At 39.8% G+C, this 27,883-nt stretch overlaps 5 protein-coding genes across 6 annotated transcripts in view; 4 read left to right on the top strand and 1 right to left on the bottom strand.

Annotated features, from left to right (window-relative positions):
- Positions 1-1,768: 1,768 nt before the first annotated feature.
- Positions 1,769-8,252, top strand: LOC105197739 (RNA-binding protein 33). The gene is made up of 3 exons (XM_011164251.3): positions 1,769-2,555; positions 3,879-7,015; positions 7,607-8,252. Exons 1-3 carry the CDS (start codon positions 2,538-2,540, stop codon positions 7,773-7,775), a joined length of 3,324 nt encoding a protein of 1,107 aa, XP_011162553.2. The 5' UTR covers positions 1,769-2,537; the 3' UTR covers positions 7,776-8,252.
- Positions 8,253-9,243: 991 nt separating this feature from the next.
- On the top strand, positions 9,244-11,549 carry LOC105197743 (smad nuclear-interacting protein 1). Of its 2 annotated transcripts, none has more exons than XM_026131563.2 (2): positions 9,244-10,449; positions 10,767-11,549. In XM_026131563.2, exon 1 carries the CDS (start codon positions 9,538-9,540, stop codon positions 10,447-10,449), a length of 912 nt encoding a protein of 303 aa, XP_025987348.1. In that variant the 5' UTR covers positions 9,244-9,537; the 3' UTR covers positions 10,767-11,549. The 2 variants fall into 2 exon arrangements, with proteins under 2 accessions (XP_025987348.1, XP_011162557.1); XM_011164255.3 differs by having other exon boundaries at positions 9,245-10,449; positions 10,750-11,549.
- Positions 11,550-12,022: 473 nt separating this feature from the next.
- LOC105197742 (proto-oncogene tyrosine-protein kinase ROS) overlaps positions 12,023-27,883 on the bottom strand; it is a 36,580-nt gene continuing 20,719 nt past the window's right edge. The window contains 18 exon segments of the mRNA XM_039454691.1: positions 12,023-13,501; positions 14,260-14,313; positions 14,863-15,226; positions 15,430-15,900; positions 16,096-16,337; positions 16,489-16,914; positions 17,089-17,412; positions 17,415-18,520; positions 18,739-19,395; positions 19,475-20,076; positions 20,282-20,605; positions 20,839-21,142; positions 21,380-21,730; positions 21,859-22,148; positions 22,395-22,891; positions 23,358-23,505; positions 24,339-24,578; positions 24,919-25,151. Of these exon segments, the coding sequence (XP_039310625.1) occupies positions 12,627-13,501; positions 14,260-14,313; positions 14,863-15,226; positions 15,430-15,900; positions 16,096-16,337; positions 16,489-16,914; positions 17,089-17,412; positions 17,415-18,520; positions 18,739-19,395; positions 19,475-20,076; positions 20,282-20,605; positions 20,839-21,142; positions 21,380-21,730; positions 21,859-22,148; positions 22,395-22,891; positions 23,358-23,505; positions 24,339-24,578; positions 24,919-25,151 (7,508 nt within the window). The 3' untranslated portion in view covers positions 12,023-12,626.
- On the top strand, positions 25,521-25,995 carry LOC113003193 (E3 ubiquitin-protein ligase HUWE1-like). The gene is made up of 2 exons (XM_026131564.2): positions 25,521-25,653; positions 25,760-25,995. The coding sequence occupies exons 1-2, from the start codon at positions 25,580-25,582 to the stop codon at positions 25,884-25,886; spliced, it is 201 nt and encodes a 66-aa protein (XP_025987349.1). The 5' UTR covers positions 25,521-25,579; the 3' UTR covers positions 25,887-25,995.
- Positions 26,087-27,792, top strand: LOC105197741 (cAMP-dependent protein kinase catalytic subunit beta-like). The gene is made up of 2 exons (XM_011164253.3): positions 26,087-26,449; positions 26,629-27,792. Exons 1-2 carry the CDS (start codon positions 26,123-26,125, stop codon positions 27,346-27,348), a joined length of 1,047 nt encoding a protein of 348 aa, XP_011162555.1. The 5' UTR covers positions 26,087-26,122; the 3' UTR covers positions 27,349-27,792.

Below are 27,883 nucleotides of genomic sequence, written 5' to 3'. Positions count from 1 at the left end.
ATGTTACACAAACGAAACGAAGTGCATTACATTAATCACTTTTACTTTGAATAGAACAAGAGAATGGCGAAATCTCGCTTTTCGATCTTCCTTCACTTTGATTCCATTGGGCATTTAAATTTTACAATTGAACTACGAAATTATTTAATATTGATAATTAAGTAATTTACTTTGTAATGAAAGGAAAGTTGGTTACGCGACAATGTACATTTGTCACGTTCCGAGAAAGAAAGACAGAGAGAGAGAGAGAGAGAGAGAGAGCTTCGTCGGAAAATATCGAGTCGACCGAGTGAACAGATTAGAAATAGTTAAGACACCGTCGCATCATCCACGTGGTGCCGCGGAAAAGTGATAAATCGTCCTCGCGTGCGAAATTACACGCGCTTAGGAGGACGTCCAAGAACGATATCGTTCCTCGGCAAAACGGCGATAAGTCAGTGTGAAATATCGCCTTGGCTCACGGATCACTGACCGTCCCGGGTGGACAGATGGATCCTTTGGTATTTATCATCTTCGAGCCTGCCGGCTGCTATTCGGACCCTCTTACGCCAACGTATAAGTGAAAGTTCCTCCAAGTAGGACGCGCGATGTCCAATCTCGATGCCCGGAGACTCAAATCGTCGATGCCGGACATCGGTTAACGCCGAAATTGGTGAGCGCCGATGATGCCAAGAAATTACGAAAAAATAAAAAGATTGCGAATTCTCTCGCGACTTTCGAAGTTATACGACCGTCATTCGAAATTACTCGCCCGTCGTCTATTTCTTGTTTTTTTTTTTCGCGCTCCGAGCGATTTGGCTTCTCTCCAGGAGAATCGGAAAAAAAATAGATACGATAGAAAATCATTGACTTTGATGATCTGGCCGATCTGGAGCGAAGCAGGTTGCGCAAACGCGGACGCGAGATGTCTACGGAACGTTGCAGGGCACTTTTGCAACTGGGGGAAGGTCTCTAGTGGGTCATCTCGTTCAATTGCTCCACTGGATCTGCACCTTTCGTAACGATGAACATAACTTATATACAATCTCCTGTGTGTGATTTCTTGCGAGCGAGTTACCTCACACCTCGCAGCTTCGACATCATCCTCGGAAAAATGTTCCATGTAATTTATCGGGTCAGAATCATCCGTCATACGTTGACGTAAGAGGATCTGAATAACGTCTTGCGCTATGCACCTGAAATCTCTTCTATAAAAGAAGTGAGAAAGAGACAATTCCTGAATATTTCTCTGTGCGGAATATATTCGCGTGCTATTTAAATATTTCTAAAGGATCGAATAACGTTTTGTATACTTTTTTTTTTTCAAGATACAATTATTCATATAAGAAAGTTTTAAAAATATATTTTGAAAGTGCATGCAAAAAGAGAAGATTGATCGTGCTATTGTATCGCGCGATGCAACAGCACAATCAATCTTTGTCAATCCACCTGCGATATCGCGCGCTCTATTGTAGAATATATATTCTATAAGAAGAACAGTCATCGCCACACTTCTATGAAATCCACGAAGATTGCATCGTTTTCGGAGAATTCGTTTGCAGCAACGTGCAATCTGCTGCGTGCGCTACAGTGTACTTAATAATGTGCATGAAAGTCGGCGCGGCTATTATTCCGAGGCAAAGAGAGGCAAAGCTCGCATTAAAGTCGGAGCCTAGAAATGCTAATGATATTATAATTGCAGCCGCCTTAATTGTATCCGTCTATCATGTATCCGTCTATCAAGATGACCGTTCGTGAGCAAGAGCATCTAGTTCGAATAATTGTCGTGCGATTCGCAGCCACGTCCGAATTGATCGGCATATCCTTTCTCGCAGACAAGGATTATCAAACAGATCGGAAATGATCGCTTGTCTCGAGGAAGTCGTGCCTTAGCGAAGCTTAATACCACGGCGAAAGTAATCCGCCACCGCTCCCCTTTAGCGACTAGTAGCATTTAAGATCCATCACACTCTTTCACCGAATAGCCTCCTCGTTACGAAGAGGAGGAAAGGTGAGTTTCAGTTTCGATGGGCCTTGGAGGTCGCGGAAAAGTGAGGACGCTTAGTATAATCGTCCCCTCCACGCCCGATCGCGTGGTTGGACGGATTTGAAGAAAGTTGTCGTGTGTGAGAAGAAGATACATTCCACACCGTACATCTCTTTCTTTTTTTTCTCCCTCCCCTCCCTCCTTTACCGTCTCCGTCCACGTACGTGTCCACGTGTATGACGCGACGGACACGAACACCAGCGAGGCGAGTGTCGTGGGGTCTCTTGGAGAAAGGTGCTACTCCACCGTCTTCGATATTAGAGAGGAGCTTCTTGAAGAGCGGTGGCCGCCGGTGGTGGTGGCATCGAGTAGGGAGAAACGGGCCCCTGGGCCCGATCTGTCTTCAGTTCTCATGCGAGGTTCCGCTCGGTATCGTTCAGCCAAGACACATCAGCTCCGATCGTCTCGAGCGGTGTCATGTCGCGAATCAGCCGCCTCTAACGCGAGGAATCGGCCGGTGAGAAGTGTGTGAATCTCCCCACGAGGAAGAGCCCGAAGAACGATCGTAACAATGCGGTTCGCCAAGCTGGTAATTATAACAGGACTGATTCACGCGCGGAGGGCTGATGGACCGCTTGGACGGAGCCGCTTGAACTTTCATTCGTAATAAGCATGTCGCGCGCGGTGCCGCGAAAGAGAGAGACCCTCGCGGTTTTCTATCATTTGTAATCAGCGAGCGTATCGGCTCTCACGCACGGGGGAAAGTGCTCTAATAAATCGTGGCAGACGCGACCGGCAACGATACGACCGCTAATCGTACCGCGGAGATCGACGACCGTTTAATCGCGCCGCCTCATCGGAATCGCTTTTCTCTCGGTCGGCCTTGCGGCGTTCGAGGCGACCGCGGCCGCCCCAAGTAAAAGAGGCGCTCGGGGCCTCATTCGAATATGCTAGCCGAGAGAGGAGGCACCGAATTCTCGAGGTGAAACGCACGACTCCGCGCCAGTCTTAAACTTTGATTCTCTTTCTCTTTCTCTTTCTCCTTTACCCACTTCTTTTTGACTTTAAAGGATCGATCGAGTACATTGGAGCGTATGTCTCTGCGTGGAGCAGTATGTTTTTAGAATCGTAATAATAAAAAATATAACGACAAAATTTCTATAAGAATAAGGCGCTTAAATTCGTTGAAATATCAAATTATTTTTATAAATATGCGGCGCGCAGTTTGAATAAATTGGAGATTGTAAAAATTAAAAATTATTATCTCGGCACTAAGAACCGCTGTAACTTTGCTTGCTAATCATACGATTAAATTATTTATTTGACATTACAGTTTTGCTCGATGAAATAAAAAGAATATATATATTATTTAATCAAGACAATGCGGAAGCTCGTAATTTCCCCGGTAATGGAAGTTTGGGGACTGAGCGATTTCAAAGAAACGAGAAACATTCCATACATCGGAAGTCGACCTCACCATATCGAGAGCATGATCACAACTGGCAATCGCTTATCAGGCTAACTGTTTCTCGATTCTCGCTAGCATACCAATCGATTCGTAGCCAATTAAGGCCTTTGATGAGTTTTCTGGTTATTAAACGGGTTACTCGGTTATCAGAGCGCGTTCCCCTACTTACATTTACATTATCGCCTGTTATGCTAATCAGCTCGAAACGCCGTGCATCGTCAATCGATTAGACTAAGGAAAAACAAATGCTATTTCCCAAAAAGTTGAATTATTGCCAAAAAATAATTGAGACTCTGTCGGAGCTTGAAAAGAAATTGTATCTATGTCATAAATTTAAAAATCTAACAGTAAACGTTAGTTTTATCAGACTAACAGTATATAGTTAGCATTGCAATATAAAAAAAAATGTTTTGTCAACGCGTCGATCCATTTTTAAAATTACAGAGACTCTTCACGGCGACGCTCCTCGTCGTTGCGACCCTCGCCAAGGAGGAGAGCTCGTCGTCGAAGAGCCGCGACAAACGTCAACAGCTCGCATTTCTGCGAAAGGGTGGTCGTCTGCCGCCGTATGCGGTGCAGATGGAACCAATAGTGCAATACTCTCAGAGAGATCCTTTGTACAATCCCTTAGCAAACCCGAAGAATGACGATCTATATGAGGAGACCCCATTGAGCTATTATCCAACGGAGCCTGAGCCAATCATTGAGATCATCATCAAAGAATCCAATGAATCTCTTCCGACTCCGGTACCACCACCGCTTCCTCCACGACCTACCAAGGAACCCATCCAGGTCTTCTACGTAAAATACGAAAAGAAAAAAGGCTACGGGGACAAAACCCGCGTCGTTTACGATCCGCCGATCCCTGCGTTAACGCCTGTAGAGGAGCACGAGGAAATCAAACCGGAGAATCCGGCGCCGTACGCGGAGGAGCCGACGCACACGGTGACGCCGCTACCGCCCTCGGAACCGTCGACGACCTTACGCGCCATCATTCGACCTGATAGCGAGGTGTACCATTCTGGCAGTAGCGGCATCCGAGTGACTTTCGGCACCGAACAAGTGCCACCAAACAGTCATAGCAAACGCAGTGACCTGGAGACGCCTACAAGCAGCACTCAACAACACGTCAGCAAGCCGACGACGTCGCCAGGAGCGCCGAAGAGACAGCACGGCCCGTATCAGCCGCTGCAGCCACCGCAACCCCCACGAGTGCCACCCGCGTTCCCACAACAACGTATTATCAATTCCTTCCCACCGCAACTACAGGCAACGACGTTTTTGCAACAGCAACAGCAACAACCGCCACTACCGCCGCCGCCACCACCACATCAAGCATTTCCATCTCAGCAATCCTTGAGGAACCTGCCACCACCACCAGCACCACCACCACCATCACCATCGAGACCATTGCAACGGCATCCTATAACGATTCAAGGTCTCCCGGAAGTACAACAACGCGCGACGTTCAACAATTTCGGTCCACCGCTACATCACGTTAACATCAATCATCCGCAACAACCGGGATTCCCGTCCACGCTATCGGTATCGCATCAGAGCGTTCACGTGCAGACTCGACCGTTGTCGTTGCCACAGAATAACTTTGCAGAACCTCCCCAAACATTACCAGTCAGGCCTGGCGGCTTCAATCCGGAGCCGCCGCAGCAACCATTATCCAGACCTAACAGTTTCAATGTGGAGCTTCCGCCGCAATCGCTACCTCCGTTCAAGCAGCAGGAACTGGAGAAGCAACGTTACCACGAGCAACGACGGCAGCAAGAGTTGTTGAAGCAACGGGAGCATCAACGGCAGCACGAGCAGCAGCGACATCAAGAACATCAACGGTTCCTAGAGCAGCAGAGACAAATCGAGCAACAGAGACTATTGGAGCAACAGAGGCAGCAGGAACATCAGAGACAACAAGAGCATCAAAGACTTCAAGAGCAACAGCGACTGCAGGAACAACAACGCTTGCAAGAACAACGTCGGCTACAGGAACAGCAGCGATTGCAAGAGCAGCAGCGATTGCAGGAATTGCAGCGCTTGCAGGAGCAACGCAAGCGGAAGCAGGAGCAGGAACTCAAGTTTCTTCAGGAACAACAACGATATCGCACGCAACTTAAATATAATCAGGTCCAGTTTCAACAGCCGCAATTGCAATCGCAATTGCAGCCACAATCACCGTCGCAATTACCTTCGCAACGACCGGCAGGTGAAATCTTCAAGGCCGTGTCGAAGCTGGAACAGCATTACGCGATCAGAGAAAATCCTCTTCATCCTGGTCCATTCCCGCCAAATCCCACAATAGTGCAACCAACGGCGTTTCCCGAACTCTCACAGAACCAGTTCATATCCGGGCAACCGTTCAATGCTATTCAGGATTCCCAGCAACTTTCCGCGAATCCATTAAATCATTTCACCTCCGCTGACAATCTACAGCGACAATTAAACACGCAACAATTAAGTCAACAGTTAAATACGAAACAGCAATCTCATCAGAATAATCAACAGAGCCTCTTCACGCAGAATCTTCCGGTATCGCAACCACGACCGCAAACCACTTTCTCTCAGCAACCATCGATATGGGGCCGGCCGTTGTTCCAGAACAATCCCACGCAGAAGATCTACGCGACGCCGGTTAGCCCGTCCGAAGAGTTTAACTCGCCGTCGACCGTAAGAACGTCGTACTCGCCGTCGACTACAACTACGACTACGACTACGACGACCACGACCACGACTACGGAAGCGCCAACCACGACGACGCTTTCGCCAAACAAGGTAGCCAAGATCAAAGAAAACATAGCGAATCTGCCGGACGAGGTGCCGGATGACATCAGGGAACAGCTGCTGAGCTCCGGTATTTTGGGCAACGCCGACATCCAGATCCTCGACTACGACAAGATCGGCGATATACCGATCGAGAAACTGCCGCCCGAAGCCCTGGCGAATTTCTACGGCGCCGGAGGCGGAGCGGCGATTGCCGCAGGCAGTGAACCCGTGCCGACGATCGTCAAGAGACCATCGTCGAAGACGACGCAAAAGAAGGCGACGAACCTGACTGCCGCCACCGCCAGCAAGTTCGAACAGGCCACGTTGCGGCCCGGCGGCGTGGAGATGAAAGTAGTACGCTTCGATCCGAATACGGAGCAAGGCCGGACCGTGGCGGAGCAGCACATACGGGACGATGCAACCCGGCTCGAACCGGTGACCGTGGGAGCGCGCGGGGATGCTGCTGCGCAGCAGTACAATCGTTATCTGCCTCTTAAAGTGAGCGGCGCGTCCTTTCCGATTCCGGACGTGCCGGAGCTCAACGGCCGTAGGATCTCGAGCGTCGTGGTGCTGGCACCTGTCGACTACGACTTTCCCGGCGAGGAGAAGGAGATCGCAGCGGCGGCGGCGGCGGCGGAATCGCAGCGGCGCGGCAGGAAGGCCGGCGGCGACGCGCAGCCGGTCAGGTTTCTCGCTGGTGACACCCTCAAGCAACTCGTCAAGAAACCCACCGCGGAGAACTACAAGAAGTGGCTCGAGCAGGAGAGCCACACCGAGCCGCAGAGGCAGTCCGTCGTTCTCCTGGTGACCATGTAAGTAGTCGATTGTGCACGCGATGTTTGCACATGCTATAAGAGTGTCGCGTCATTCATTTCACCTCGACGCTCCAGGCACTTTTAGATATTTGCAGTGATTCCTTTGGTCGCTTTCTCTAAAAAAAATCGACACGTTACGTCACTTCTATATCCGCAATGGAAATCGATATTACAGCGTAGAGTTAGGTATCATTTTTCGAACTTTGTGAATAATTAACATATATTATTGATTAAGTAAAAAGCTATTTTTATTTTTTAACACTCAATTTAATTTAATCTTATAATCATTTGTCTTTTGTATTTTATTTTACACTGTCTAATTACGAATAATTACTAAATTCTTTAACACGTTTCAAATTTATAATTTCACAGCAGTGATAATCGTTTTTAATTTTATCTTGTTTTCTTCTCACGTTATATATGTATGTATTGTGTTGATCGACAACTCGCATCCATTAACTTAGTAATATTTTCTTGTCGCGTATTACAATCGACGATTCATCGTGAATCTTAGCTCGTGAATCTGCTCGAAAGTCAAGGAATTCGCGAGACTGTGCGCTTTCACTCGGATTCACTGCGGTGTTTTAGGCCGAGAGACAGTGACGGTCAGGGTGACAAGGAAATCTTCATGTATGACGTGACCTCTGGATCCGTTAGCAGGCTGGCCGGTGATCTCTCGACGGCCTTCGTGGACGCCGCTGAAAGCAACTCCGACGGCACCGATTCCATCGACGACTCTACCTTCTCGACGTATTAACTTAATCTCTTAAAAAAAAGTCTTTTCTCTTGAAATGTTTAAAAATGTTTAATCTACGGCCGGGCGCAGAATTTCTCTTTTGGAGAGGATTGACAACACAGGGGACATGTATTTAAAACATGTATTTAAAATTCTATCTCTATGAAGTGCTTTAACTAAATCGAGTTTAACTCTTTTGTCGTTTCGCAACGGAGGTAAGAGGATTGATTTAAATCTGTGTGCTGCTTACACAATAATGAATGCTAATGCTTAAACGCTGATAAAAAAAAGGACAGAGTTCCGAGATCGCATGACGCATTCCTTGCAATTTTGGGCAAGAAATCAAGAAACGAGAGTAAGGATTTTGGAATAAGACGGAGAATTGCAGTGTGGCAAATTCGAGTATCTTGTAGATATCTTAAGTATGTATTATTATGTACATAAGAATAATTTTGTACTTTTTTATACGAAATAAAACGCAGTCTTTTTAAATTTGCACTGAGCATTCTATATGTGCGGAAGTTTCTACGAGAAAGCTACAAAAATATTACTTATGATGTCTAATAGCAAAAAGAATTCTTTTCGAATTCTTGAATTATGAGATAAATTTCTTTTCATCTTATTTTTTCTGGAAAAAGCTCTTGATGATAAATAAGAATTGACTTTTGTGTCAACTCCGAGTCCTTTATCACAGATACAAAAGAAAATCTTTCTGAATTTTATTTTCATGTAATGATTACCTGATCTATTTGAGATATTTATATTTCGGTATTAACACTTGATACCAAAAATTATATAATGTAATATTAAAATCTTTGCGAAATATTCCATTTTCAAAATTTGTTAGCATTATTATTTAAAAATTCCGAAACGGTTAAAAAATTTTTTTAATAATTTAAAGAAATATATTAAAAGATTAAACAAAGAAAATCGCAGCAGTAAATTATTTAAAGTATTTTTGTGAATATTTTAAACAGAGTTAGGTAAGTTAATATATTTTTTAATTAAATTAAATTAATGGTAAATTAAGTTAAATAAAATCATTTTAGTTACGTTAAAAGTTACGTAGATGAACAAAAAGTTAACTTTAGTTACATTAAGACTAAATTAAATTTAAAAAATTATTTTTGAAAAGTATTCTCAACTTTGATCTTAAGTATGTATTATTATGTACATAAAAATAATTTTATATTTTTTTATACAAATAAAAAATAAAAAAACGCAGTTTTTATAATATATAATAATTTAATATAAACGTTGTTAGAAACAAATTAATAAAATAATAAAAGAAAAAATATAACGGAGATATATTTAACAATACGTTATATGTACGTTATAACGAAAAGAGAACATTTTTATACACATATAAGAAGTGATAAATTTAGCCAAATTTCTTACTTTCGCGGCGTCGTTTCACATACGTAAGATGGTAAGTCGGAAATGTTGCTTTGATGTTACTTCGATTGCCCGAAGTCTGCCGTCTCCGAAAGAGCGCCACGAACGTCGGCAATGGTCGACAAACGCTGACGCTCATGGCCGTTCACGAACACTTCGTGCAGTTTCTTTACCGTAAATTCGTAACATGTAAAACCGAATTATTCCTCCGACAATACGCAGTACCAAGAACATTAATACGTCGTTGATCTAATCGCACAATTGTTACACGTGCAACGTCGCGATCTGTTACGATTTCACTGTGTGATTAATCTAATCAAGTAAATTAGGTTAGGTTGTCCATTGACGATTACTGTAAGGATTCGGCTGGTGAATACCCCTGAAAAGTATGTCAAATTGGCGATCTAATCGTGGCAATGCCGTGGAACGACGAGACACGCATAAAAATAATAGAGAAAACAGGCGGGATAGGACTAACGAAACCCACAGAGACGTATCGCAGAGGAACAGGGACAGGGATCACAGAGACCGGGATGGCAGACGCGATCACTCCAGGAGGGACGACGAGAAGCAGAATGAGAAGAGGAAGCACGAGAGATCGCCGTTGAGGCGGGAGAACAGTCATCCCCGGCACAGAGAACGTAACGAGAGGAGCAGAAGTAGAGACCGGAGAAACGTTTCCGGCAGAAGACGCAACGATCAGCACAAGCAGAAGCGAAGCCCGGAGGAGACGAGGGCGAATAGGGAATCTTCCACGGAATGGGGAGGAAAGGCGACTGCGAAGGAGGAGAAGGAGAAGCCCAATTTCGAACTGTCGGGAAAATTGACGGAGGACATGAATACTGTCAATGGAGTAGTCATCAAGTATTCCGAGCCACAGGACGCCAAGAAACCTAAACGTCGATGGAGATTGTATCCCTTCAAAGGCGAGAAGGCGCTGCCTACGTTGTATATACATCGGCAGTCGGCATATCTCATGGGCAGGGATCGCAAGGTAGCCGACATACCCCTGGATCATCCCTCGTGTTCTAAGCAACACGCTGCACTGCAATATCGGTTAGTCTCTTACCAAAAGGAGGGAGGTGTCGAGGGTAGAAGAATACGACCGTATATTATTGACCTGGAGTCTGCAAATGGCACCTTTGTAAATAATGTAAAATTAGAACCAAGGAGGTATCACGAACTATTAGAAAAGGATGTGGTACGGTTTGGTTTTAGTACCAGAGAATATGTTCTGTTGCACGAACACAGTAAGGATGATTCCTTTGATGACGACGTACCTCTTACAAATGCGACTTAGGTAAGTAATTTTACACATTATGCATTACATATATACATATTACTATATTACATTATATACTTATAAAATTGAATGAGGTAGACTACTCTAAACTGAAAATATAGACGGGTTAATATTTAAGGATTCAAAGAAATATTCACTAAGATTTAAACTAACTTAAAATATTGTGATAACTAACTTGAAATCATAAAATCATTTTTTTTTTGTTAGTGATTCAAATTTTATATTAGCAATTTTAGTTTTCTTTTAAATGTAAATGTGTATTATAATTGTATGTATATATATTTTTCCCAATTTTAGAAACTTAATTCTAATAGGAAAAAATATCCAGAAATGAATGTGTGTGAGGACTGATGTGGAAATCAAGCTGTGAGGCTCAAGAGAGGTATCAAGAGATATCAAGGTGTTTGTCAAGAGAGGAAAATGCAATATATATGTAGATACAAAGTCTCATTAACAATCTTTTGAATCCTGTGAGTTTTAAATATATATTAATATTATATATATATAAATAATATAGCAACTTTTGAAAATTTGTGTGACTTGCCGAAAGCATATCTCAGAATCTAAAATTTACTTGTTTACTATGAAGAAAGAGGCATAGTATCTCGTTTTTCTTAATACTTTCTTGTGACATTAAGTTGATACCTTAATGGAGTTTGTAAAATACATTATGTAACTTGTAGGTTGAAAGTTGAAAATAATTAAAACTCCGACATATATTATTTATAATATATTATTTACAATTATTGTATGGTATTCACTGATCCACAATTTATTTTCTTATAAAGCTACAAAATTTCAAGTATAGTCAGTCTATTGGCATAAACTTCGCAAGATTTTATACATTCTAATTCATCTTTTTAGTAAAATTATACATACATTTTCATATTGTTAACACTACAGAAAACTTAACAATTTCTTATATTGACTTCTATATTTGCTAATTATCATCAAACATGAAATTTGTACAATGAACAGTGAAAAATTTCACAGATTTTCTTCAATAAATATGTTATTTAAAATCGTAATTATATAGCTAAACTATATATACAGAATTGGGTAGTAATTATTATGCCTTTAAAAACTTAAATAATAAAGTGAAAAAGTGAATAATTTTTAACTTGATTTTAACTCTACTTATTTTTAAAACACAAACTTTATTTTTTCCCAAGTTAAAAATTTATCCATGTAACAGAAAAAAAATTAAAAGAAAATATCTTTCTATACAAAAAACAATATTTTATTATTTCATATAAATCTAATTTACAAATAAAATATTAAAAATTTATTTAAGGATCTGTATCATTGTTTTGTTAATTGTTTTGAGTAATTTAAGTTTTAAAAATTTACTAATTTTTAATTTGACTAATGATTTTCAAAATTAACTTTTAATTTAACTTATTTTAATCTTTAATTGAATTTATTTTTTATTCATGTAACTTTTAACGTAACAAAATTTTATAAGCCATTAATTGCAACTTAACTTAATTAAAAAATTCTATTACCCAACTCTGTATATTTGTGTGTATATATATACATATATATATGTATGTGTGTATGTATGTATATACTCACATATATTTCACATTTATTATTCTCTATAAACGTATTATTTTTACATTAAATAACAGTTTCGCGTTTATTACTAAAGTTGCAAAATTTTTATGTTCCGAAATGATCTGCCATATTTGCGTGACAAATTTTGGAGTATAAAAGTTCATGTATGTACATTAAAATGGCAGTTTTAAAGCTATCCTCAATACCGTTCCTCTCTATCTTCTTCACATATGAAATATTTGAACATTAATGATATAAGCAGAGCGCAATATATGAGTGTATATATTTAAGGCACCGCATTAATATAAAAAAGAAAAAAAAACAAAAAATTTGAGCAAAATCGTAGTGTGTCTCAAGTTCTCTAATATTTTATAAGCTACAAGACAAATCCATCTGAATAATTTCTGGAAAAGAATAGATTTATTATGTGAACATTAAAAAAAATTGCGTCAAAAATAATATGTGAGTGACGTAGAAATCTATTATCATTTTATAAATATTAAAATATTTAATTGCCTCTATTTACGTCATTCAAGCTCAGAAGCGATTCGTATGAATTTCGCTTATCTTTACACGAAGCGTTCGTACGAATCTTTAGATCTGCCACGATCGACAATTCACGATCCATTCACTCTGACAGCATCCGCGTTTATATTTGTATATGTGACGATATTGCTGCCGTCTTCGACGACGGGTGTCTGCCGTAGTAGATTCAGCAACGCGCTGTTTATCACGAGCGGTATATTTGCCTTGCTGTTCTGCAAGTTCGAATGAGTCCTCTGGACCTTTGGCAACGTGTTCTTTGTCGCGCTCTCGCTCGAAGGCACTTCCCCATTCACGGCGACAATGTTGCTCTTCAGGCACGGTAAGACCGTCTGCGAGTTGATCAGGGATGAACTGGGACGCGTGGACGGCGCCAGGCTGTGCGAGCTGCAACTTTTGTCCTCAATGCTCGCCCTGGAGTCCCTTCGCTCGCTCAAGCTGGTCTTGTACTTCCGCTGGCCGTTCAAAGACGAGAAGGAGTCCCTTTTCAGAGTCGCGACTTTTGCGATCGAGTTCATCGATTTCGAACTGTCCAAAGTGTTACATTTCTCCGGCATCCCCGAAATCGACGTGCCCTTTCGATCCGGTAAGTTTAGACTAGCGATCGACGATCTTTTGTACAGCTTTCTGTCAGACTGCTTCTGTTCTTCCGTCGAACGTTCTTTGCGCTCTGCCGTGGTCTCCGTAGGTAGGCTGCTCTTGCGATCGTGACTCGTGCAATTGACCTTACTTATATTTGCCAGGTTCTGATCCGAGATGTGGATCGAGCGAGGTACTTCGTAACCATTCGCAGGATTCTCCCTCAAGACAATATCTTCGTTGTCTGCTAATAATTCTAGGTACTTGGGAGCCTCACCGGATTGCGCGCCGAGCGTGGCGTTGTTCGAGTTTTGTAGGAAAGGTTGCATGTCTCGGCTTCCTTCGGAACTACTGGACTTCCAAGAGTTTCCTATACAAAGTATACGCAAACAATTAATAGCAAAGTAATTAATCCTTTAATGAAAATTTATCTTGGAACTTTTTGTATAATTTTTCAAACTGTTTCTATATAAATATTTTGGAATTTTTCACAATTTCTATATAATTTTATAACTATAGAAAATTTCTCAAATTTTTTTATACGAATTAGAATTTTCTAAAGTGCTGAAAAAGCTTACAACTTTGTAAAAATTGTATATGTAAAATTTATATATAAATTCTGAAATATTTTAAGATTTAAAAAATTTTTCTATCAATTTTCGAAACTTACAAACTCTGAAGAAGATATTTTTTTAGAAGTTTTTCTGAATTTAAATAATAAAAAATTCTTAAAAATATAAGATATGAAAATTCTTTTACTAAGATTTAAGATATTTTTTGACCTAGTTGCAGAATATTTTTTCGAAAATCTTCGTAAATTTAAAATATCAAAAATTCTTAAAAATATTATGATATATAAGAATTTTTTCACAAGGGTTGTTAACTTATTAATTATAGAACTAAAAAAACTTATTTCTTTGTTATGAGAAAATGATATTTTAATACATGTCTTCGTACGTGTTCATGTGTTTGTTACTTTTATATTATATATGCAAGAAATTGCGAGTCACGTTGCATACGGATTAATTGTAATGATTAGAAAAATACGCTCGATGAAAAGTGGAAAAGTCGTATCTCCTGGCCTAGGATGATAGTGTAGAGAGGCAGATGATGTTTGTTAAGACCTACCTGAATTATTATGATTCTGATTCTCGTCAGCAAAGTAAGCCATGTTAGACACGCCTGCAAGCACGAGCCATGCAATGATCAATATGTATTCAAGCAGACAAAGTAATATTCTCTCCAGTACATTTTAGGGATGAAGTTTCGCGATAAAGTAGATTTCGTGGTATGATTTGACAAATTATGCGAATGTACGAAAAACATGCTTATTTTTCGCGATGCAGAAAAGACAATCAAAATCAATCGAAGAAAAATATCTTTCTTATCTAACATATTGCAACTTTTTTTTTGTTTTCAAACATTCGTAATTTGCAAATTAATGAAGACTTTTCATTCATTACAGCTTTTTCTCATTCTATCATTTTCGTTGTGTATATGTTTTTTAAAGAAATACACTTCTCACAGTTTATACATTATGTAAATGATGTATTATGTGCAAATTTATAATAGCTATCTATTATAATACTAGAATGAGTGATTGGTGAATCTATTTTATGTAATGCGGGGGAATAAAAAATTGCATAATTCTAATCAACATTCTTTGGATTTGCAAAGATTCCTCGCTCCATGCAGTGATATGCGCGCGAGTAAGGATTAATGTTAACTTACCTCTGCGTGCTAGATAATGCCCAGCGTGTACCGGGCTCAGCACCGCGTCTTCAATGTGACTTCTCAGGACGACGATGCTTTCGAGACAAATTTTAAAGCTCGGCCTGGCATCCGCTGCGCTCCAGCAACGCAGCATCAATTGGTGTAACGTCGGTGGGCAGTTGAGAGGTTTCGGCAGCCTTCCTCCCGCACGCACGTAATGCAATACTTCGATATTGGTCCTGGCGGGATAGGGTTGCTGACCCAACGACGTAATTTCCCACATTAGCACCCCAAACGCCCAAACATCGCTCTGTGAAGTGAATACCCCGTCCACTAGAGATTCCGGTGCCATCCAGCGAACAGGGAGTAGACCCTCTCCTTCCTAAAATTTTAGCAATGAATTAAACCTCATTGTTGAAATGAACGTGCATTAAAGTGAACAACGTTCGCTCAACTTTTTTTGCTCGGAAATGGAAATAATTATTTTTCTCATTTTGTTTGGCGTAGAGATGAACAATGATGTTATGAAATAAAAGAGAGCAACTTGTAAAGTTTTCTTCATCTTTTTCAAAAATCTGTATTTACCTTGCGATAATAATCATTCTTATAAATATCTCTGGCTAGTCCGAAGTCGCCGATTTTTACAACGCGGTTCTCGCGATCTCTCGCTGACACCAAACAATTTCGACACGCAAGATCTCTGTGTACGAAATGCTTCTCTTCCAGGTAGCGACAGCCTCGCGCGACATCCTCGCACATGCCGAGCAAATCTTGCAGACGCAGTGCGTTCGAATCTGTGGGTTGCAAGGATCGGCTCTCCCGCAAATAACTTAACAAGTCACCAGCCTCCATTAACTCTAGCACGAGTAACGGAGGATCCGTATCCAAGCAGACGCCTAGTAACCTCAGCACATGTTTATGATGAAAATGACTCATGAGCCTGGCCTCTTGTAAGAATTCCGTCTTTTCTTGCGAAGACGCATCCTTTCGTAGCATCTTTATGGCGACAGGCGTTATGCCCGGTCCTTCTAAATCTTTGGCATTTCCTTGAAATACCTGCGAAATTATGCTTGGAATTAATTTAATATAAAATCACATGAACTAACATTTTAAAACTATTCTTTTTCCGTATCTGATTTTGTCTTTATGTAGCTCAACAAGAACTGAAGACAACAGCTTTACTTTTTGGCTTCCCAAAATTGTAATCTCCGTAGATTATATATAATTACTTTTACTAGGATTACATCTTACCTTTCCAAATGCACCGCTGCCTAGGAACTTTGTCAGTGTAATTTGCTCTTGTCTGATTTTGGGCAATGCAGAATCATCCGGATCATTTGGCAGCGTAGAAGCGTGGGTAGTTTGCAGGTAAAGCGCGTTAGATCGAACGAAGTTGCGAGGGATTGAGCGAGGAATCTGGCGGAGGGTCACTAATTCGTTATCGGATTCTGTCGGAGGCACTGTCTTCTTGTCTTCTTTCCTCTGTCGGTATACTGGTGAATAATGTTATAATTTACTCGTCTGATATATATTTCTATGTAAATATAAAATTAAAGGTAAATTGTCTTTTATTTTAGCAAGTTTAATTAAATTTTTTCTATCGAAATTAATTTATGATTAAAAATTGAAAAAAGAATTACTTACGGCAGAAAAAATAGCTAAAGCATGCCAGCATTGTAACAATAAAGATTGCGATGAGGCCCAGCATCAGCGGTAGATGTTGTTGCGCAGCCAATATTCCTCCGGCAGACTCCGTTAGATCAACGACCTCGCTCGATCTACTCCAAGCACCAAAACCGTAGGCATTTTTGGCTCGCACTCGAAACTGGTATTTCTGATCCACGTCCCCAGGAATTATCCAGTAACTATCTGTTCCGTTGTAATATAAGTTCCATTGTTCGTTTTGGCTATTTTCATCATCTTGCTTGTTACTGTCATCGACGACTAAACCTTCCAGTCGATATAAAGTCACCTGCGAGCCGTGAGCTTGTGCGGGTTCCCAGTTTAATTGATACACTGAATTTCGGAATCTCGTTACCATAGGTACCCCCGGAGCGCTCGGAACGTCACCTGTGTTGCATAGAACACAATTTTAATTCCTTTAGTTTTATTTCAATATACTTACTTCTATTTGAAAAGCTTCATTAAGTTAATTCTATTTTTCATTTCTGTAATAATATTAAAACATTTTTTTGTACTTATAATAAACGCGAGATATCAATAATACCATGATCGTTCGCTTACCGAGCGTTTGGAATGTAAATCTCCCATCAGGCGGCCATATAAAGTTCCCCTTATACTTGGGATATCTCAGTTTCAAGCGAAACTTGTACAAAGTACGCGGCTGCAAGCCTTCTATACGATACATCACTTGATTCTCGTTCACTACAACGTGTCGCGCGATTTGCCACTCTTCCATCGCAACGTCCTTGTATTCCAATAGGTAATGTTTAGTCAAGTTAACACTCGGGATCCAAGAGATGTTCATGCTGTTTACGCTAACACCCTCCATCGTCAAGTTGTTCGGTTCCGAGTACATGCGGATACGTTGGCTGGGACTTTCGTTGTGCTGGGACTTTCGTTGTAGAAGTCGTTGGAATTGGCGGGATATACGCGTACGTACACTATATATTCCTGTCCTGGCAACAACGATTGCAACGTTGTGAAAAACCTGCCGTCTTCCGCGCGCTCAGGTTCCTTGATCAATTGTTCGCCCTTCTGCCGCACATCATTCTGCAATAAAATTGATCTCCAGTGCACCTCGTAATGCACCACCGCGGAGTTTAGCAACTTGGGTGGTCTCCAATAGACCGCTAGATTCGTCGGCGTTAGAACTTGAACCGTAACGTTCTCCGGCATACTGGGTTTGCCCACACTAGTCTTCAGCACCACGTCTGTGCCGAATTCCGGTTTCATCGATAGCAGATCGGCATAGAAATTGCTCAGTGCCAGCTTCAACCTATATTCCGTGAATGGCTTTAAATCCTGGATCTCATGATGCCTCTTGTATGTCTGCACCCTAATCTCCTCGCACATATTGGGTTCATTCTTTGAACAGTGAGATACGTGGATGGTGTACTGCGTGGTGGGTAAATTATACTTCTGACATCCGTATTCAGGATGCGGTTCCGGAAGACTGACGACGATACTGTTCGCTGTTTCGCTCACTCTCTTCACGTAGTAGCTCGTTTGACGGGGTATCAGGCACTTCGCGCTGGGATAAGGTTGCAAAGATTTACCCAAGGCTCTGATCCGATGTACGTTAGGCAGGTAAAAGCTTTTCACCGTCGGTGTAGATGCGTTTTCCTTGTCCGCCAAGAAGAAATGCTCCTTTTTCAAAAAATAGATTTGGTCCTTTGTTTCGTTGGACCAGTAAATATTCATTTTGTCAACCGTGAGAAACGCTGTCAGAGTCGCTGTTTTGAAACTTGCCCTTAATACTACATTGCACGCACAACCAAAAATATCAGCTACATTTAAGTGCCCGTCCGATATCCAATACATCATCGGTTTTTGAATATTGGTTTTGTCAATTGTCAGTGTGGATATTTGTGATGGCTTATATGGACAGGTACACGTGCTATCATTGTTTCTGAAAAAGTATTGTACATTTTTTCCCTCGAGATCCGACTGCATTATCGTATTTGCTTCATTCGCTTCAATCCAATATAAAGATCTGGAAAATTAGTTCAATTTATTTAATTGTTTAAAATATTATTAGTTTAAAATATTATTTTAAAATAATTATAATAGGAATTATATATTTTCTCTTTATACAATTTATGTTACTTTATTATTCTGTAATTTATTGTTTTGATTACAATAATTAGTATACTGATTAATTAAAAGAATAACTATAACTATAAATAAATAATGTGATGAAAATTGATTTACCCTAGAGACGGCAGCATATCTAAAATCGGAATACGTCCTCCTCTCCTTAAGATATTGTCATATTTTACTATCCCTGCTTGCCACATTGTTAAATCTAATCTCATGATGTAGCTGCTGCTGATTGTCCAAGGCTCATCCTTGCTATATTCTTGTTCTACCCAATACAAATTTCTTGCTACCCAATCGATGCAGAGGCTGTGCGCAGTATTATTTAGAGCGAGTATTTTCGTTGCATTGGCTCCATTCATCTCTGATGTCACCAGCTCCCGCATCTCGCTGATCCAGTAGATTTTATTCTCCGCCGTCAGGTAATTGACCTCTGTCGCGATATGCCTGGTGAGCGTGTAATTGATTTCTCTGTCTAGATCTGATATCTTCACAGCGTCCGCCGTGGCGACCAATAATTCTGGCACCGGATTTTCATATGTGGTCGACACGTTGATTGGATCTGTATAAGGACCAGCACCAATCTCAGTATGCGCTCGTACTTTGAAGTAATAAGTCGTGTCGGATCTCAGATTGTGCACTGTGAATTTTCGTTCCGTAGCTGGGATGCTGCAGTCGTCGCAGATTGATACTCTCTTCTGGTTCTCTATGAACCAACACTGGACCATGTATCCTTGAATTACTCCATTTGTAAACTCGGGTTTATCCCATCTGTAAAGAAATAAAGTAATAAAGTTAGTTTTTGTCTAAAAGAAATAAGAGTATGCAGATGGGATTCTAAATTTTTTACCTAAATATCACAAAAATGTCGACGTTGTTGCTTAGTACTTGTTTGTAAAATTCCACGAATGCTCTAGGAGATGTTGGCTGGGTAGGCACGCTCTGTGGCGATCTCAAGATTTTCCGAGAATGGGGCGCCGTTTCCCAATAAGTAAATGCCTTCACGGTAACTTCCAGGACGGAATATGGCAGAATCTGATCTGAGTTGTTGTAGGGCATTGTCGTTTCAGTCGTGATTTCCGGGTTTGAACTTGTATTAATGTAATCCGCGAATTTTACTTCGTAAAACACCGTTCCGTAGTTGATATTCTTCACGGGATCCCATGATATGTTGAAGTTCCTCCACGTCCCTTCAACTCTTATGCTCTCGAAATCGACTGCATTCGGCAGAACCACCACGGTTTCCGACGTCAAATTTTTCGGGTATTGATGAAGCGCAGGATCCATAACAGCCACCATATACAAGCCGGACACAGTAATCCCGTTGATTACAGCAGTGTTCTGACCGAAGAGATCACCAATCACCGCGTTTCTGTCGTCTTGCAGCCACAGCAGGTGTTCGGAAAAATAGCACAAAGGTCCTTGCATATTTGGATGTTGCAAAGCAGAAATCTTGAATTGAAAATTTATTATTTATTGTTTATTAATTAAATATATTATTTTCATTTTTAATTATTTATTTTATTTTATTACTGTTTAATTATTATGTTATTGTACATATTATTGATGAATATTTATTAGTCCTCGAAGAGATCTATAATTTTATTATTTGAAATAATGATACATATATAATAATCAATTGAATGCATAAAGTAACCTTTTCCGGAATGATTTTATCACTCATTGGAATTCTTTCGGACGTAGGTGCACGATAGACGATGGATCCGCTTTCGTAGCTTCGAACAATCCAATAGACATATCTATTTTCGGTGTCAAGAGTTAATCCCATCACTTGCTTGCCATTGAAAATTTCATCCAAATGATAGTATCTCCTGTCTTGTCCGTTCAATCGCGCAACTTCCACGGCATGACCAGTGGACCAATACAAATAAGCCTCGAGAGAGTCGATCATGAGCTCTTTTACAATTGCTAAGATAGACATCGGTTCTTGCTGAGATCCGTTTAGGTTCGCTCTTGTTATCTGTATGCCAGAAATAATATATTGCTTTATGAAATATAAAAAAAAATATGAAAATTTTACAGTCACTAAAAATTCAAATAATAATCATAAAATTTTATAATGTACTTAACCCAATATATTTTGTCGAATATTTTTTTTAATTTTTTAAAATATTAAAAAAATGAGATTTAGTAGCTAATTCACTTTAAACTAAAGCCTAGGCATTTGAAAGTTGAAAATTTAATTATAGTTACAATTTGCTGTTTTGGATTTGCCCAATATAGCTTCTTCGATATCCAGTCCACGGCGACGCTTCCCACCGAATGTATATTGAGCTTGGTCTTCTGATGATTGCTGACATTGTAACGATACAGCGCGGAATTATTTCCCACTATATACAACACGTCCTTGTACCAACTAACATCGACGATATGAAATTCGTCCTCGGATTCCTTCAGAATTGCTTTGTTAACTAGCGTGTCGATATTTTCGCCGGTTACATCGCTTCTCAAAATTCCTTCGTTCGACGACCACAAGATAGATGCATGCGAACCATATCTAAATGTACAAATTATTTAATTGAAATGATTAAGGTAAAGTGAAAAGCATTTTTAAACATAAATACTGCATATATATAGTTTCTACAAAAGGAGCAACTGAAAAAATATTGTATCTAGGTGTAATTTTTCTGAAATATTTGAAAGTATCCAAAATCTCTCAAATAAACTTGTAATAAGTCAATTTATTGTTTATTACTGTTAAATTTTCTTAAATAAAGTTATTTATCCCTGTTACCTTAAGGTTCGCCCCCGGAACTCTGTGGACCACGGTCCTCTGCCGGCGCTCGTGTAAGCCGCGGCTTTGATCGAGTACTCCGTTCTTTCTCGCAAATTATGAACGGTGTGAGACGATCCGGCGATACCTTTCTGATGGATAGTTTCGCCAGTAGTCTCGTCCTTGATCTCGAGTTCGTATGACCAGTTTTGCCAGGCGCCTTTTCCCTGGCCACCCAATAAATGAGGAGCTTGCCACGAAACCTTTGCCCTCTCCGCCCCAAGAACAGCTTGCACTCCGGTGGGTGGATTCACCGGGACGGGAACTGGCTGATTTGCATTCATCAACACGGTTACGAAGGAGGTGTTGGATCTGAAGGAAAGAACATTTTTATTAAAATAGATTTTATCAAATACAATTAATGTTTTAATTTTTCAGTTAAACATAAAATTTTCATATAAAATCTTTTTCAGCCAATCTGTTGGAAAAAAATATTTTACTTGTCAGGATAGGAATTGTGGAAGTATCTGTTTTGCCCAGCATGATAGCCTTCAGTAAGAACCTCATCGCCATTGGTCCAGTAAAACAGTCCATTTGCCATGGCCAGAGAAACAACGTTAGTGAATTTTGGCTTCTGTGTGTTGGAGCGAAGATCAACGACTTCGCGACCATCCAATGATACGGATATCACTGTGTTCTTAATGTGATGAGGAACAAGTAATCGGAAATTCGTATGATCTACCGTAAAAGCACCCAAATGAGCATCCTCGAGAATTAAATATGGCTGAACCTAGAAAAAAAGTATTAGCAAAATTGTTTTAATAAAATTATCTATTTTACAATATATTAATGTCATGACACAAAATATATTTTTAAAAATTTTCTCTAAAAAAAGTAAAAAGATTAAAGCTATTGAGAGAATACATTAAAACAATTAATCGATTTTAAATACACAAAAATTTTGCGTCACTTAGATAAAGGAAGTAAAAGGTTCAAAAGCGACAAATAATGACAAATGGAAATAACCGGTATTTACCTCGTGTTTTATACCGTTGCTGATGTCGGCCAAATCTAATCTGAACAGTCCCGCTTTAGTGACCCAGAAGAGGTATCCGTTGTAAGGATCGACCTCGATATGCGAGGGTCGGGTTGAAAATCCTGCTATGGCCACTGTCAGACTCTTGCCATCCAAGTTGCATCTGGCTATCTGCCACACCGTCTTCGTGTGTTTTACTTCTCCCAAGACGTACAGATGAAGATTCAGCCAGTCGACGGAAAGACTTAAAGGTTTGAAGTTCATTCCGTCCGGGCTCAAAATGGCCTTCGGCGTGGATCGCTCGATGATCGAAGTTCGATATACGTAACCCGTCAAAGTGGAAACGAATAATTGAGCGGACGCCACGTGTATCGCAACTCCGCGGATCACACTCTCAGTCTCATATATGACGCTGGGCTCGTCCAACATATCGGTGCCCTGCTTCATGACCATGTGCTCACCACCGAGGATGAGAATCGGTTGTTGAGTGTCCTTGACTAAAATTCATTTTATTAATTATTTTAGAAACCTAAATTTTGAAATTGAGGACGTAATTACAATATTTGATGATTAAATAATATAAAAGTGTGCAATAATTAAAAAATATAAAGTTTACAACTGTTTGAATTTAATCAGCAAAATAATAAGATTGACGATATTAAATTGTTTTGTATGGAGTGTCTGCATCTTTTCGGCAGAGAGAATGATTCATATTTTTACTATTAAACGATTCTCTCTTTCTTAAAAATTAAATTCATCATGTTATAAATTATTTTTATTAATATTAAATGTAAAGCAAGGAAAAAGGAACCATTAAAATATCTTGAAATCAATGCATCTGAAAACAATGTTTCATATATAAAAGTTATAGGATTTCAACAAATGACGATATTTAATTGATCTTGAGTGCAGATATGAAAAAGGTCTTGAAGTCAACTTAAAAACATTAAATTCAATTCTTACCGGTAGGTTCTGGGGTCGTAGAAATATAAATAGTTGCAGGGGGACCCTCGCCGACACCGTTTCTCATAGTCACGCTGACAGAATAATTCTGATTAGGTTTCAGGTTTTGAAACATGTAGTGATCGGTGTTCTCGGAGACTGGAATATCCTGTCAATAAAATATAACGTATATCGTATAGGCCATAAAAACCCACCGTCCTATCGAATCCCTTGCTAGGAAGTAGATAGCAGTTGGGAAAGTAACAGAACGCCATGCCAGAAACTTTCGCAGATGATCTGGTTCGTGCAAGTTGTCAGACTAATGTTACGGGATAATAACATAATTTATAAAGATATAGGCATTAAAGCATTGGGCGGGTATGTACAAATAATAGAAATTTTACGATATGCGGTTCATTAATTTTTTCCGCAGTAAAATAATCAAATTGTTATATTTGTGTAAATAAAAAAATACGCTTTCTAAATATTAAGAAATTTTATTATTAAATACAAGCGCATTGAGCAGCATCATTAAAGCATTCATTCTCTGCAAATTAATATTAGTATGCAACATGAAAAGCGGAAAGGTAAGAAGTAAAATTCATTGGCTTCAATTCTTAGCACCATGTCAAATATTTGAATATTAATTAAATATTGTGAATACCGCAGGCATTTACAACAATGTACGACTAAAATTCAATTAACGCGGCCAATGAATTCTCTTTAAACGGGATAACGGAGTCTATCTTGCAGAACCAGTTGCACATTGCTCTTTTGCAAACAACAACAGTTAGATATTACAGCAAAGCGTGACGACGCCGACGCGCTTTGCGAGCGCGCGAAAATGTCGGCTGTGAAGGTGCACACAACTGAAAGAAAAGAGGAAGTGCTTGTGCACACGAAGAAAGAAGTACGCGAAAGACACGTCGATGCGTATGCCAAAAGTTCTGTCACAGAATAAACGTGTCTGTAGACTATGTACGATTCTGGCGTGGCGTGTACCTTAAGCTGGGAGTGTTCAACCCCTTGCAGACGCAGGACATAGGACAAAAGTGGCCCGTTCGGAAATGGGCCTGGTTCCCAAGACACAGAGACGCGGTAGCTATCTACCGCCGCCGCTCTTACAATTACCGGTGCTGATGTAGGTAGACCGGTCGGGCGCGTTAATATTACCACGCTCGGCGCTGAGACGATCGGCTCTGGATTGTGCTGAGACGATTTCAGGAGCAGCGCTACGCGAAACTGCAAACGCCAGCGTTTTTTTTTTCATGAGGAAGGGAATAAAGAAAGAAACGGCTCAATACACAGTTTATGAGCATATCCACCTAAAGTCTAAGAGCATCCACCTAAAGTCTACATCGAATCTAGATTAATATGCGTTTGCGGACTCTTTCGAGGATAGCGGACATTATTTTATGTTTCGTTATGTAATTATATATCAACATAGTGATTCGCTTAAGTATTACGAGTAAATACAATAAGATTGATCCTGCTTGTAACTTTGTCATTTCCACCATGTTCAACCATTTTGCTTCTAGTGTAAAACATAATTCTGTCTGACTCTCTTTTTGTCCTTACGTACCCTGTACTTAGTGTACGGTTGCAGGTTCTCGACCAGTATCTGATCACCTTCACCCCATGATTGATTCCGGCAATACTGCCATGTCTCAGCTAGTTCTTCGTATCTCCATTGCACCAAGTACGAAATGCCACCAGCGCGTCTGTCTATGTCTACGCCTTTCCATTCGAGGCTGAGCGACGTCGCCGTCAACGAATCCGCGACCAACGCCGGCGCCGGTGGAATGCCGATTTCCGCTGTTTATTAAAAAGATTTTTTCATTTAGTTTAGGGGAGACTTCACTAAAGTAAGGCGCAAATAGATATTTAATTTTTTTTTTGTTTTCTACAGATACATACGTGCATGTGTGTCAGCAACAGTGACACACATGAGAAAAAAATTTAAAGAGTGATTCTAGATGATAAAATAACAAAATTGAAAACGAGGCTTTATTTTTTAATTATAAATGTGTAAATGTTCACGTGAAAAGTGCACGTGAATATTTAAACATTTATAATTAAAAAACAAAATCTTAATTTTATTATTTTTGATTTTCATCTTTATTTTATCTAGAATTTCTTAAATTTTCTTATATCGTTGCGTTGCTTTTCAAGCGGATCGTGCGAAGTTCTTACAATTCGTTACGTCCAAAGTGTCGTTACAAGATTTTTCTGTGTTAGAAAGCATGAATTGCATACAAAAGTTCCAAATTCACAGAGAAGACAGGTCAACAGACAAACTTCCATCTGCACATACATTGTAAATATATGAAGAAAAAAATTGTTGTAATACTTTCTCATATGCGTGTATAAGCTGAAATTAAATCGATATAAAAGTGAGCTAAAACTGTATTCTCTAATTGCAGTTTCAATCAATTGGATCTGCTAGTGTACGAGACGTATGATAAACTTTATACAAATCTACTCATGAATGCAGCAAAGGATTTGGATGTGCATAAGCTTGTTGGAACGCTGTTGTCGTATAATATGTAGCAGTAATAATAATACAGTACATTATAGAGACACGCATACACACACGCATACACACGCATATGTATCTATAAATAATGACCAATAAAATTAAATATTGCAATAGAGAAAACAATGTACGATCATATCGTCACGCAGAGCAATCTTAAAACAATATGTCATGTCATGTCACATCATCTTAACCCTCCAATTCGAAAGTGAATCGTTAAATCGTTAGATGCTGAATACCTAATACACGAATGGTCGACACCGAAAAAGAACGAATGTTCAAGGAATACGACGAGATTCTGAACGATTTGAAGACGACATTTATGGAAAAGTGGAAAACGCAATTGGATGACAACGCGAAGCCAGATGACTTCGAGCGTTTCCGAACCGTCGGCACCGGTGCCTTCGGTCGCGTCGTTCTCGTCAAGCACAAATTGACATCCGAGTATTACGCCATGAAGATCCTCGACAAAGCGAAACTCGTAAAGACGAAGCAAGTGGATCACACGCGTAACGAAAAGCGGATCCTGCAATCGATTAGCTTCCCCTTTATGGTCTTCATGGAGTTTTGCTTCAAGGCAAGGATCGAGAATCGAAGTAACGACATTGTTAATCCTTCGAATCTCATGAATACACTTAGACAACTTTTTTTTTTTTTAACGAGAAATTGAATTATTCATTTTATTTGATTAATACCCAAAATGTTCTCGTGAAATAGAACGCATCAACGTGCTTTATTTAAAATTTCTATTTCAAGGACAACTCGTACGTGTACATGGTGTTGCCATTCGCGCAAGGTGGTGAGATGTTCACCCATCTCAGGCGTATGGGAAAGTTTGACGAATCTCTGGCGAGGTTCTACGCCGCTCAAGTGGTCTTAGCCTTAGAATACCTGCACCACTGCAGCCTCATCTACCGAGACCTGAAACCGGAAAACATCCTGATACAGACTACCGGCTATATCAGGATGACTGACTTCGGTTTCTGCAAGATGGTGGACGGTCGTACGTGGACGTTGTGTGGCACGCCAGAATATCTAGCGCCCGAAGTGATTCTCTCGAAAGGCTACGGCAAGGCCGTCGACTGGTGGAGTTTTGGTGTGCTGATTTACGAGATGAACGCTGGATATCCACCTTTCTATGCACACGATCCCATGAAGATCTACGAGAAAATTGTCGCGGGCAAGTACAAATTCGCGCATCACTTTGGCGAAGAACTGAGAGATATACTGAAGAATATCTTGCAAGTGGATCTGACGAGAAGATACGGCAATTTGAAAGACGGCAGTATGGACATCAAGAGACACCGGTGGTTTCAATCTATCGACTGGATCGAGATTTATCATCAGAAGGTGCAGCCGAGCTTTATTCCCCATTGCTCTAATAGCGGTGATACCAGCAATTTTGATCATTACGACGAAGTGCCGCTCGATATCGCCTCTTTCGATCATTACACTAAGGAATTTGCGAATTTTTAGAAATAATGCTGGCGAACCAGCATAAAAAAATAAGAGCTTAAAGTTGATTATATGAAGATGATTATTATATTGTGCTTGAAGATATAATTTTAAGCGTCTTTTATCCAAGTCCGAATTAAAATTAGTTTACGACGACAATAATATTCTCCAAGTATATTAAAGAACAGTGCCTCACGTAATAACGTAGAAAAAAAGGAGTAAAAAAAGAGAAACATGGAGTCGACGATATGTGTTTCTTAAACATAAATATTATGTTATATTACTTCTCTTCACACAAGTGTTTTTTATATGAACGTTGCATACAAGAGTGATATTTAACTGTAAGTTTGAAGCAATACTGTCTTGCATTGACAACAAATAAAACTGTTCTTTATTCTGATAAAATTTCCAATAGTAATTTAATAATTTTATTCTCATATATATATATATATATATATATATATATATGATAATTTATTCTCATATATATATATATATATATATATATATATATATGATACATAAGTTTGTTATATACGTACTATTATCGATAAAA

The sequence above is a fragment of the Solenopsis invicta genome, chromosome 10 (genome assembly GCF_016802725.1).
Source record: "Solenopsis invicta isolate M01_SB chromosome 10, UNIL_Sinv_3.0, whole genome shotgun sequence".
NCBI classification, from domain to species: Eukaryota; Metazoa; Arthropoda; class Insecta; order Hymenoptera; family Formicidae; genus Solenopsis; species Solenopsis invicta.
This window is presented reverse-complemented; position numbering and strand designations above follow the sequence as displayed.

Coding starts and splice junctions, on each gene's coding strand:
- LOC105197741 (XM_011164253.3), top strand. CDS start 26,123: ATGGTCGACACCGAAAAAGAACGAATGTTCAAGGAATACGACGAGATT. Junction 26,450..26,628: donor TCATGGAGTTTTGCTTCAAG/GCAAGGATCGAG, acceptor TTCTATTTCAAG/GACAACTCGTACGTGTACAT.
- LOC113003193 (XM_026131564.2), top strand. CDS start 25,580: ATGAATTGCATACAAAAGTTCCAAATTCACAGAGAAGACAGGTCAACA. Junction 25,654..25,759: donor CTTCCATCTGCACATACATT/GTAAATATATGA, acceptor CTCTAATTGCAG/TTTCAATCAATTGGATCTGC.
- LOC105197743 (XM_026131563.2), top strand. CDS start 9,538: ATGTCAAATTGGCGATCTAATCGTGGCAATGCCGTGGAACGACGAGAC.
- LOC105197739 (XM_011164251.3), top strand. Junction 7,016..7,606: donor GTCGTTCTCCTGGTGACCAT/GTAAGTAGTCGA, acceptor GCGGTGTTTTAG/GCCGAGAGACAGTGACGGTC.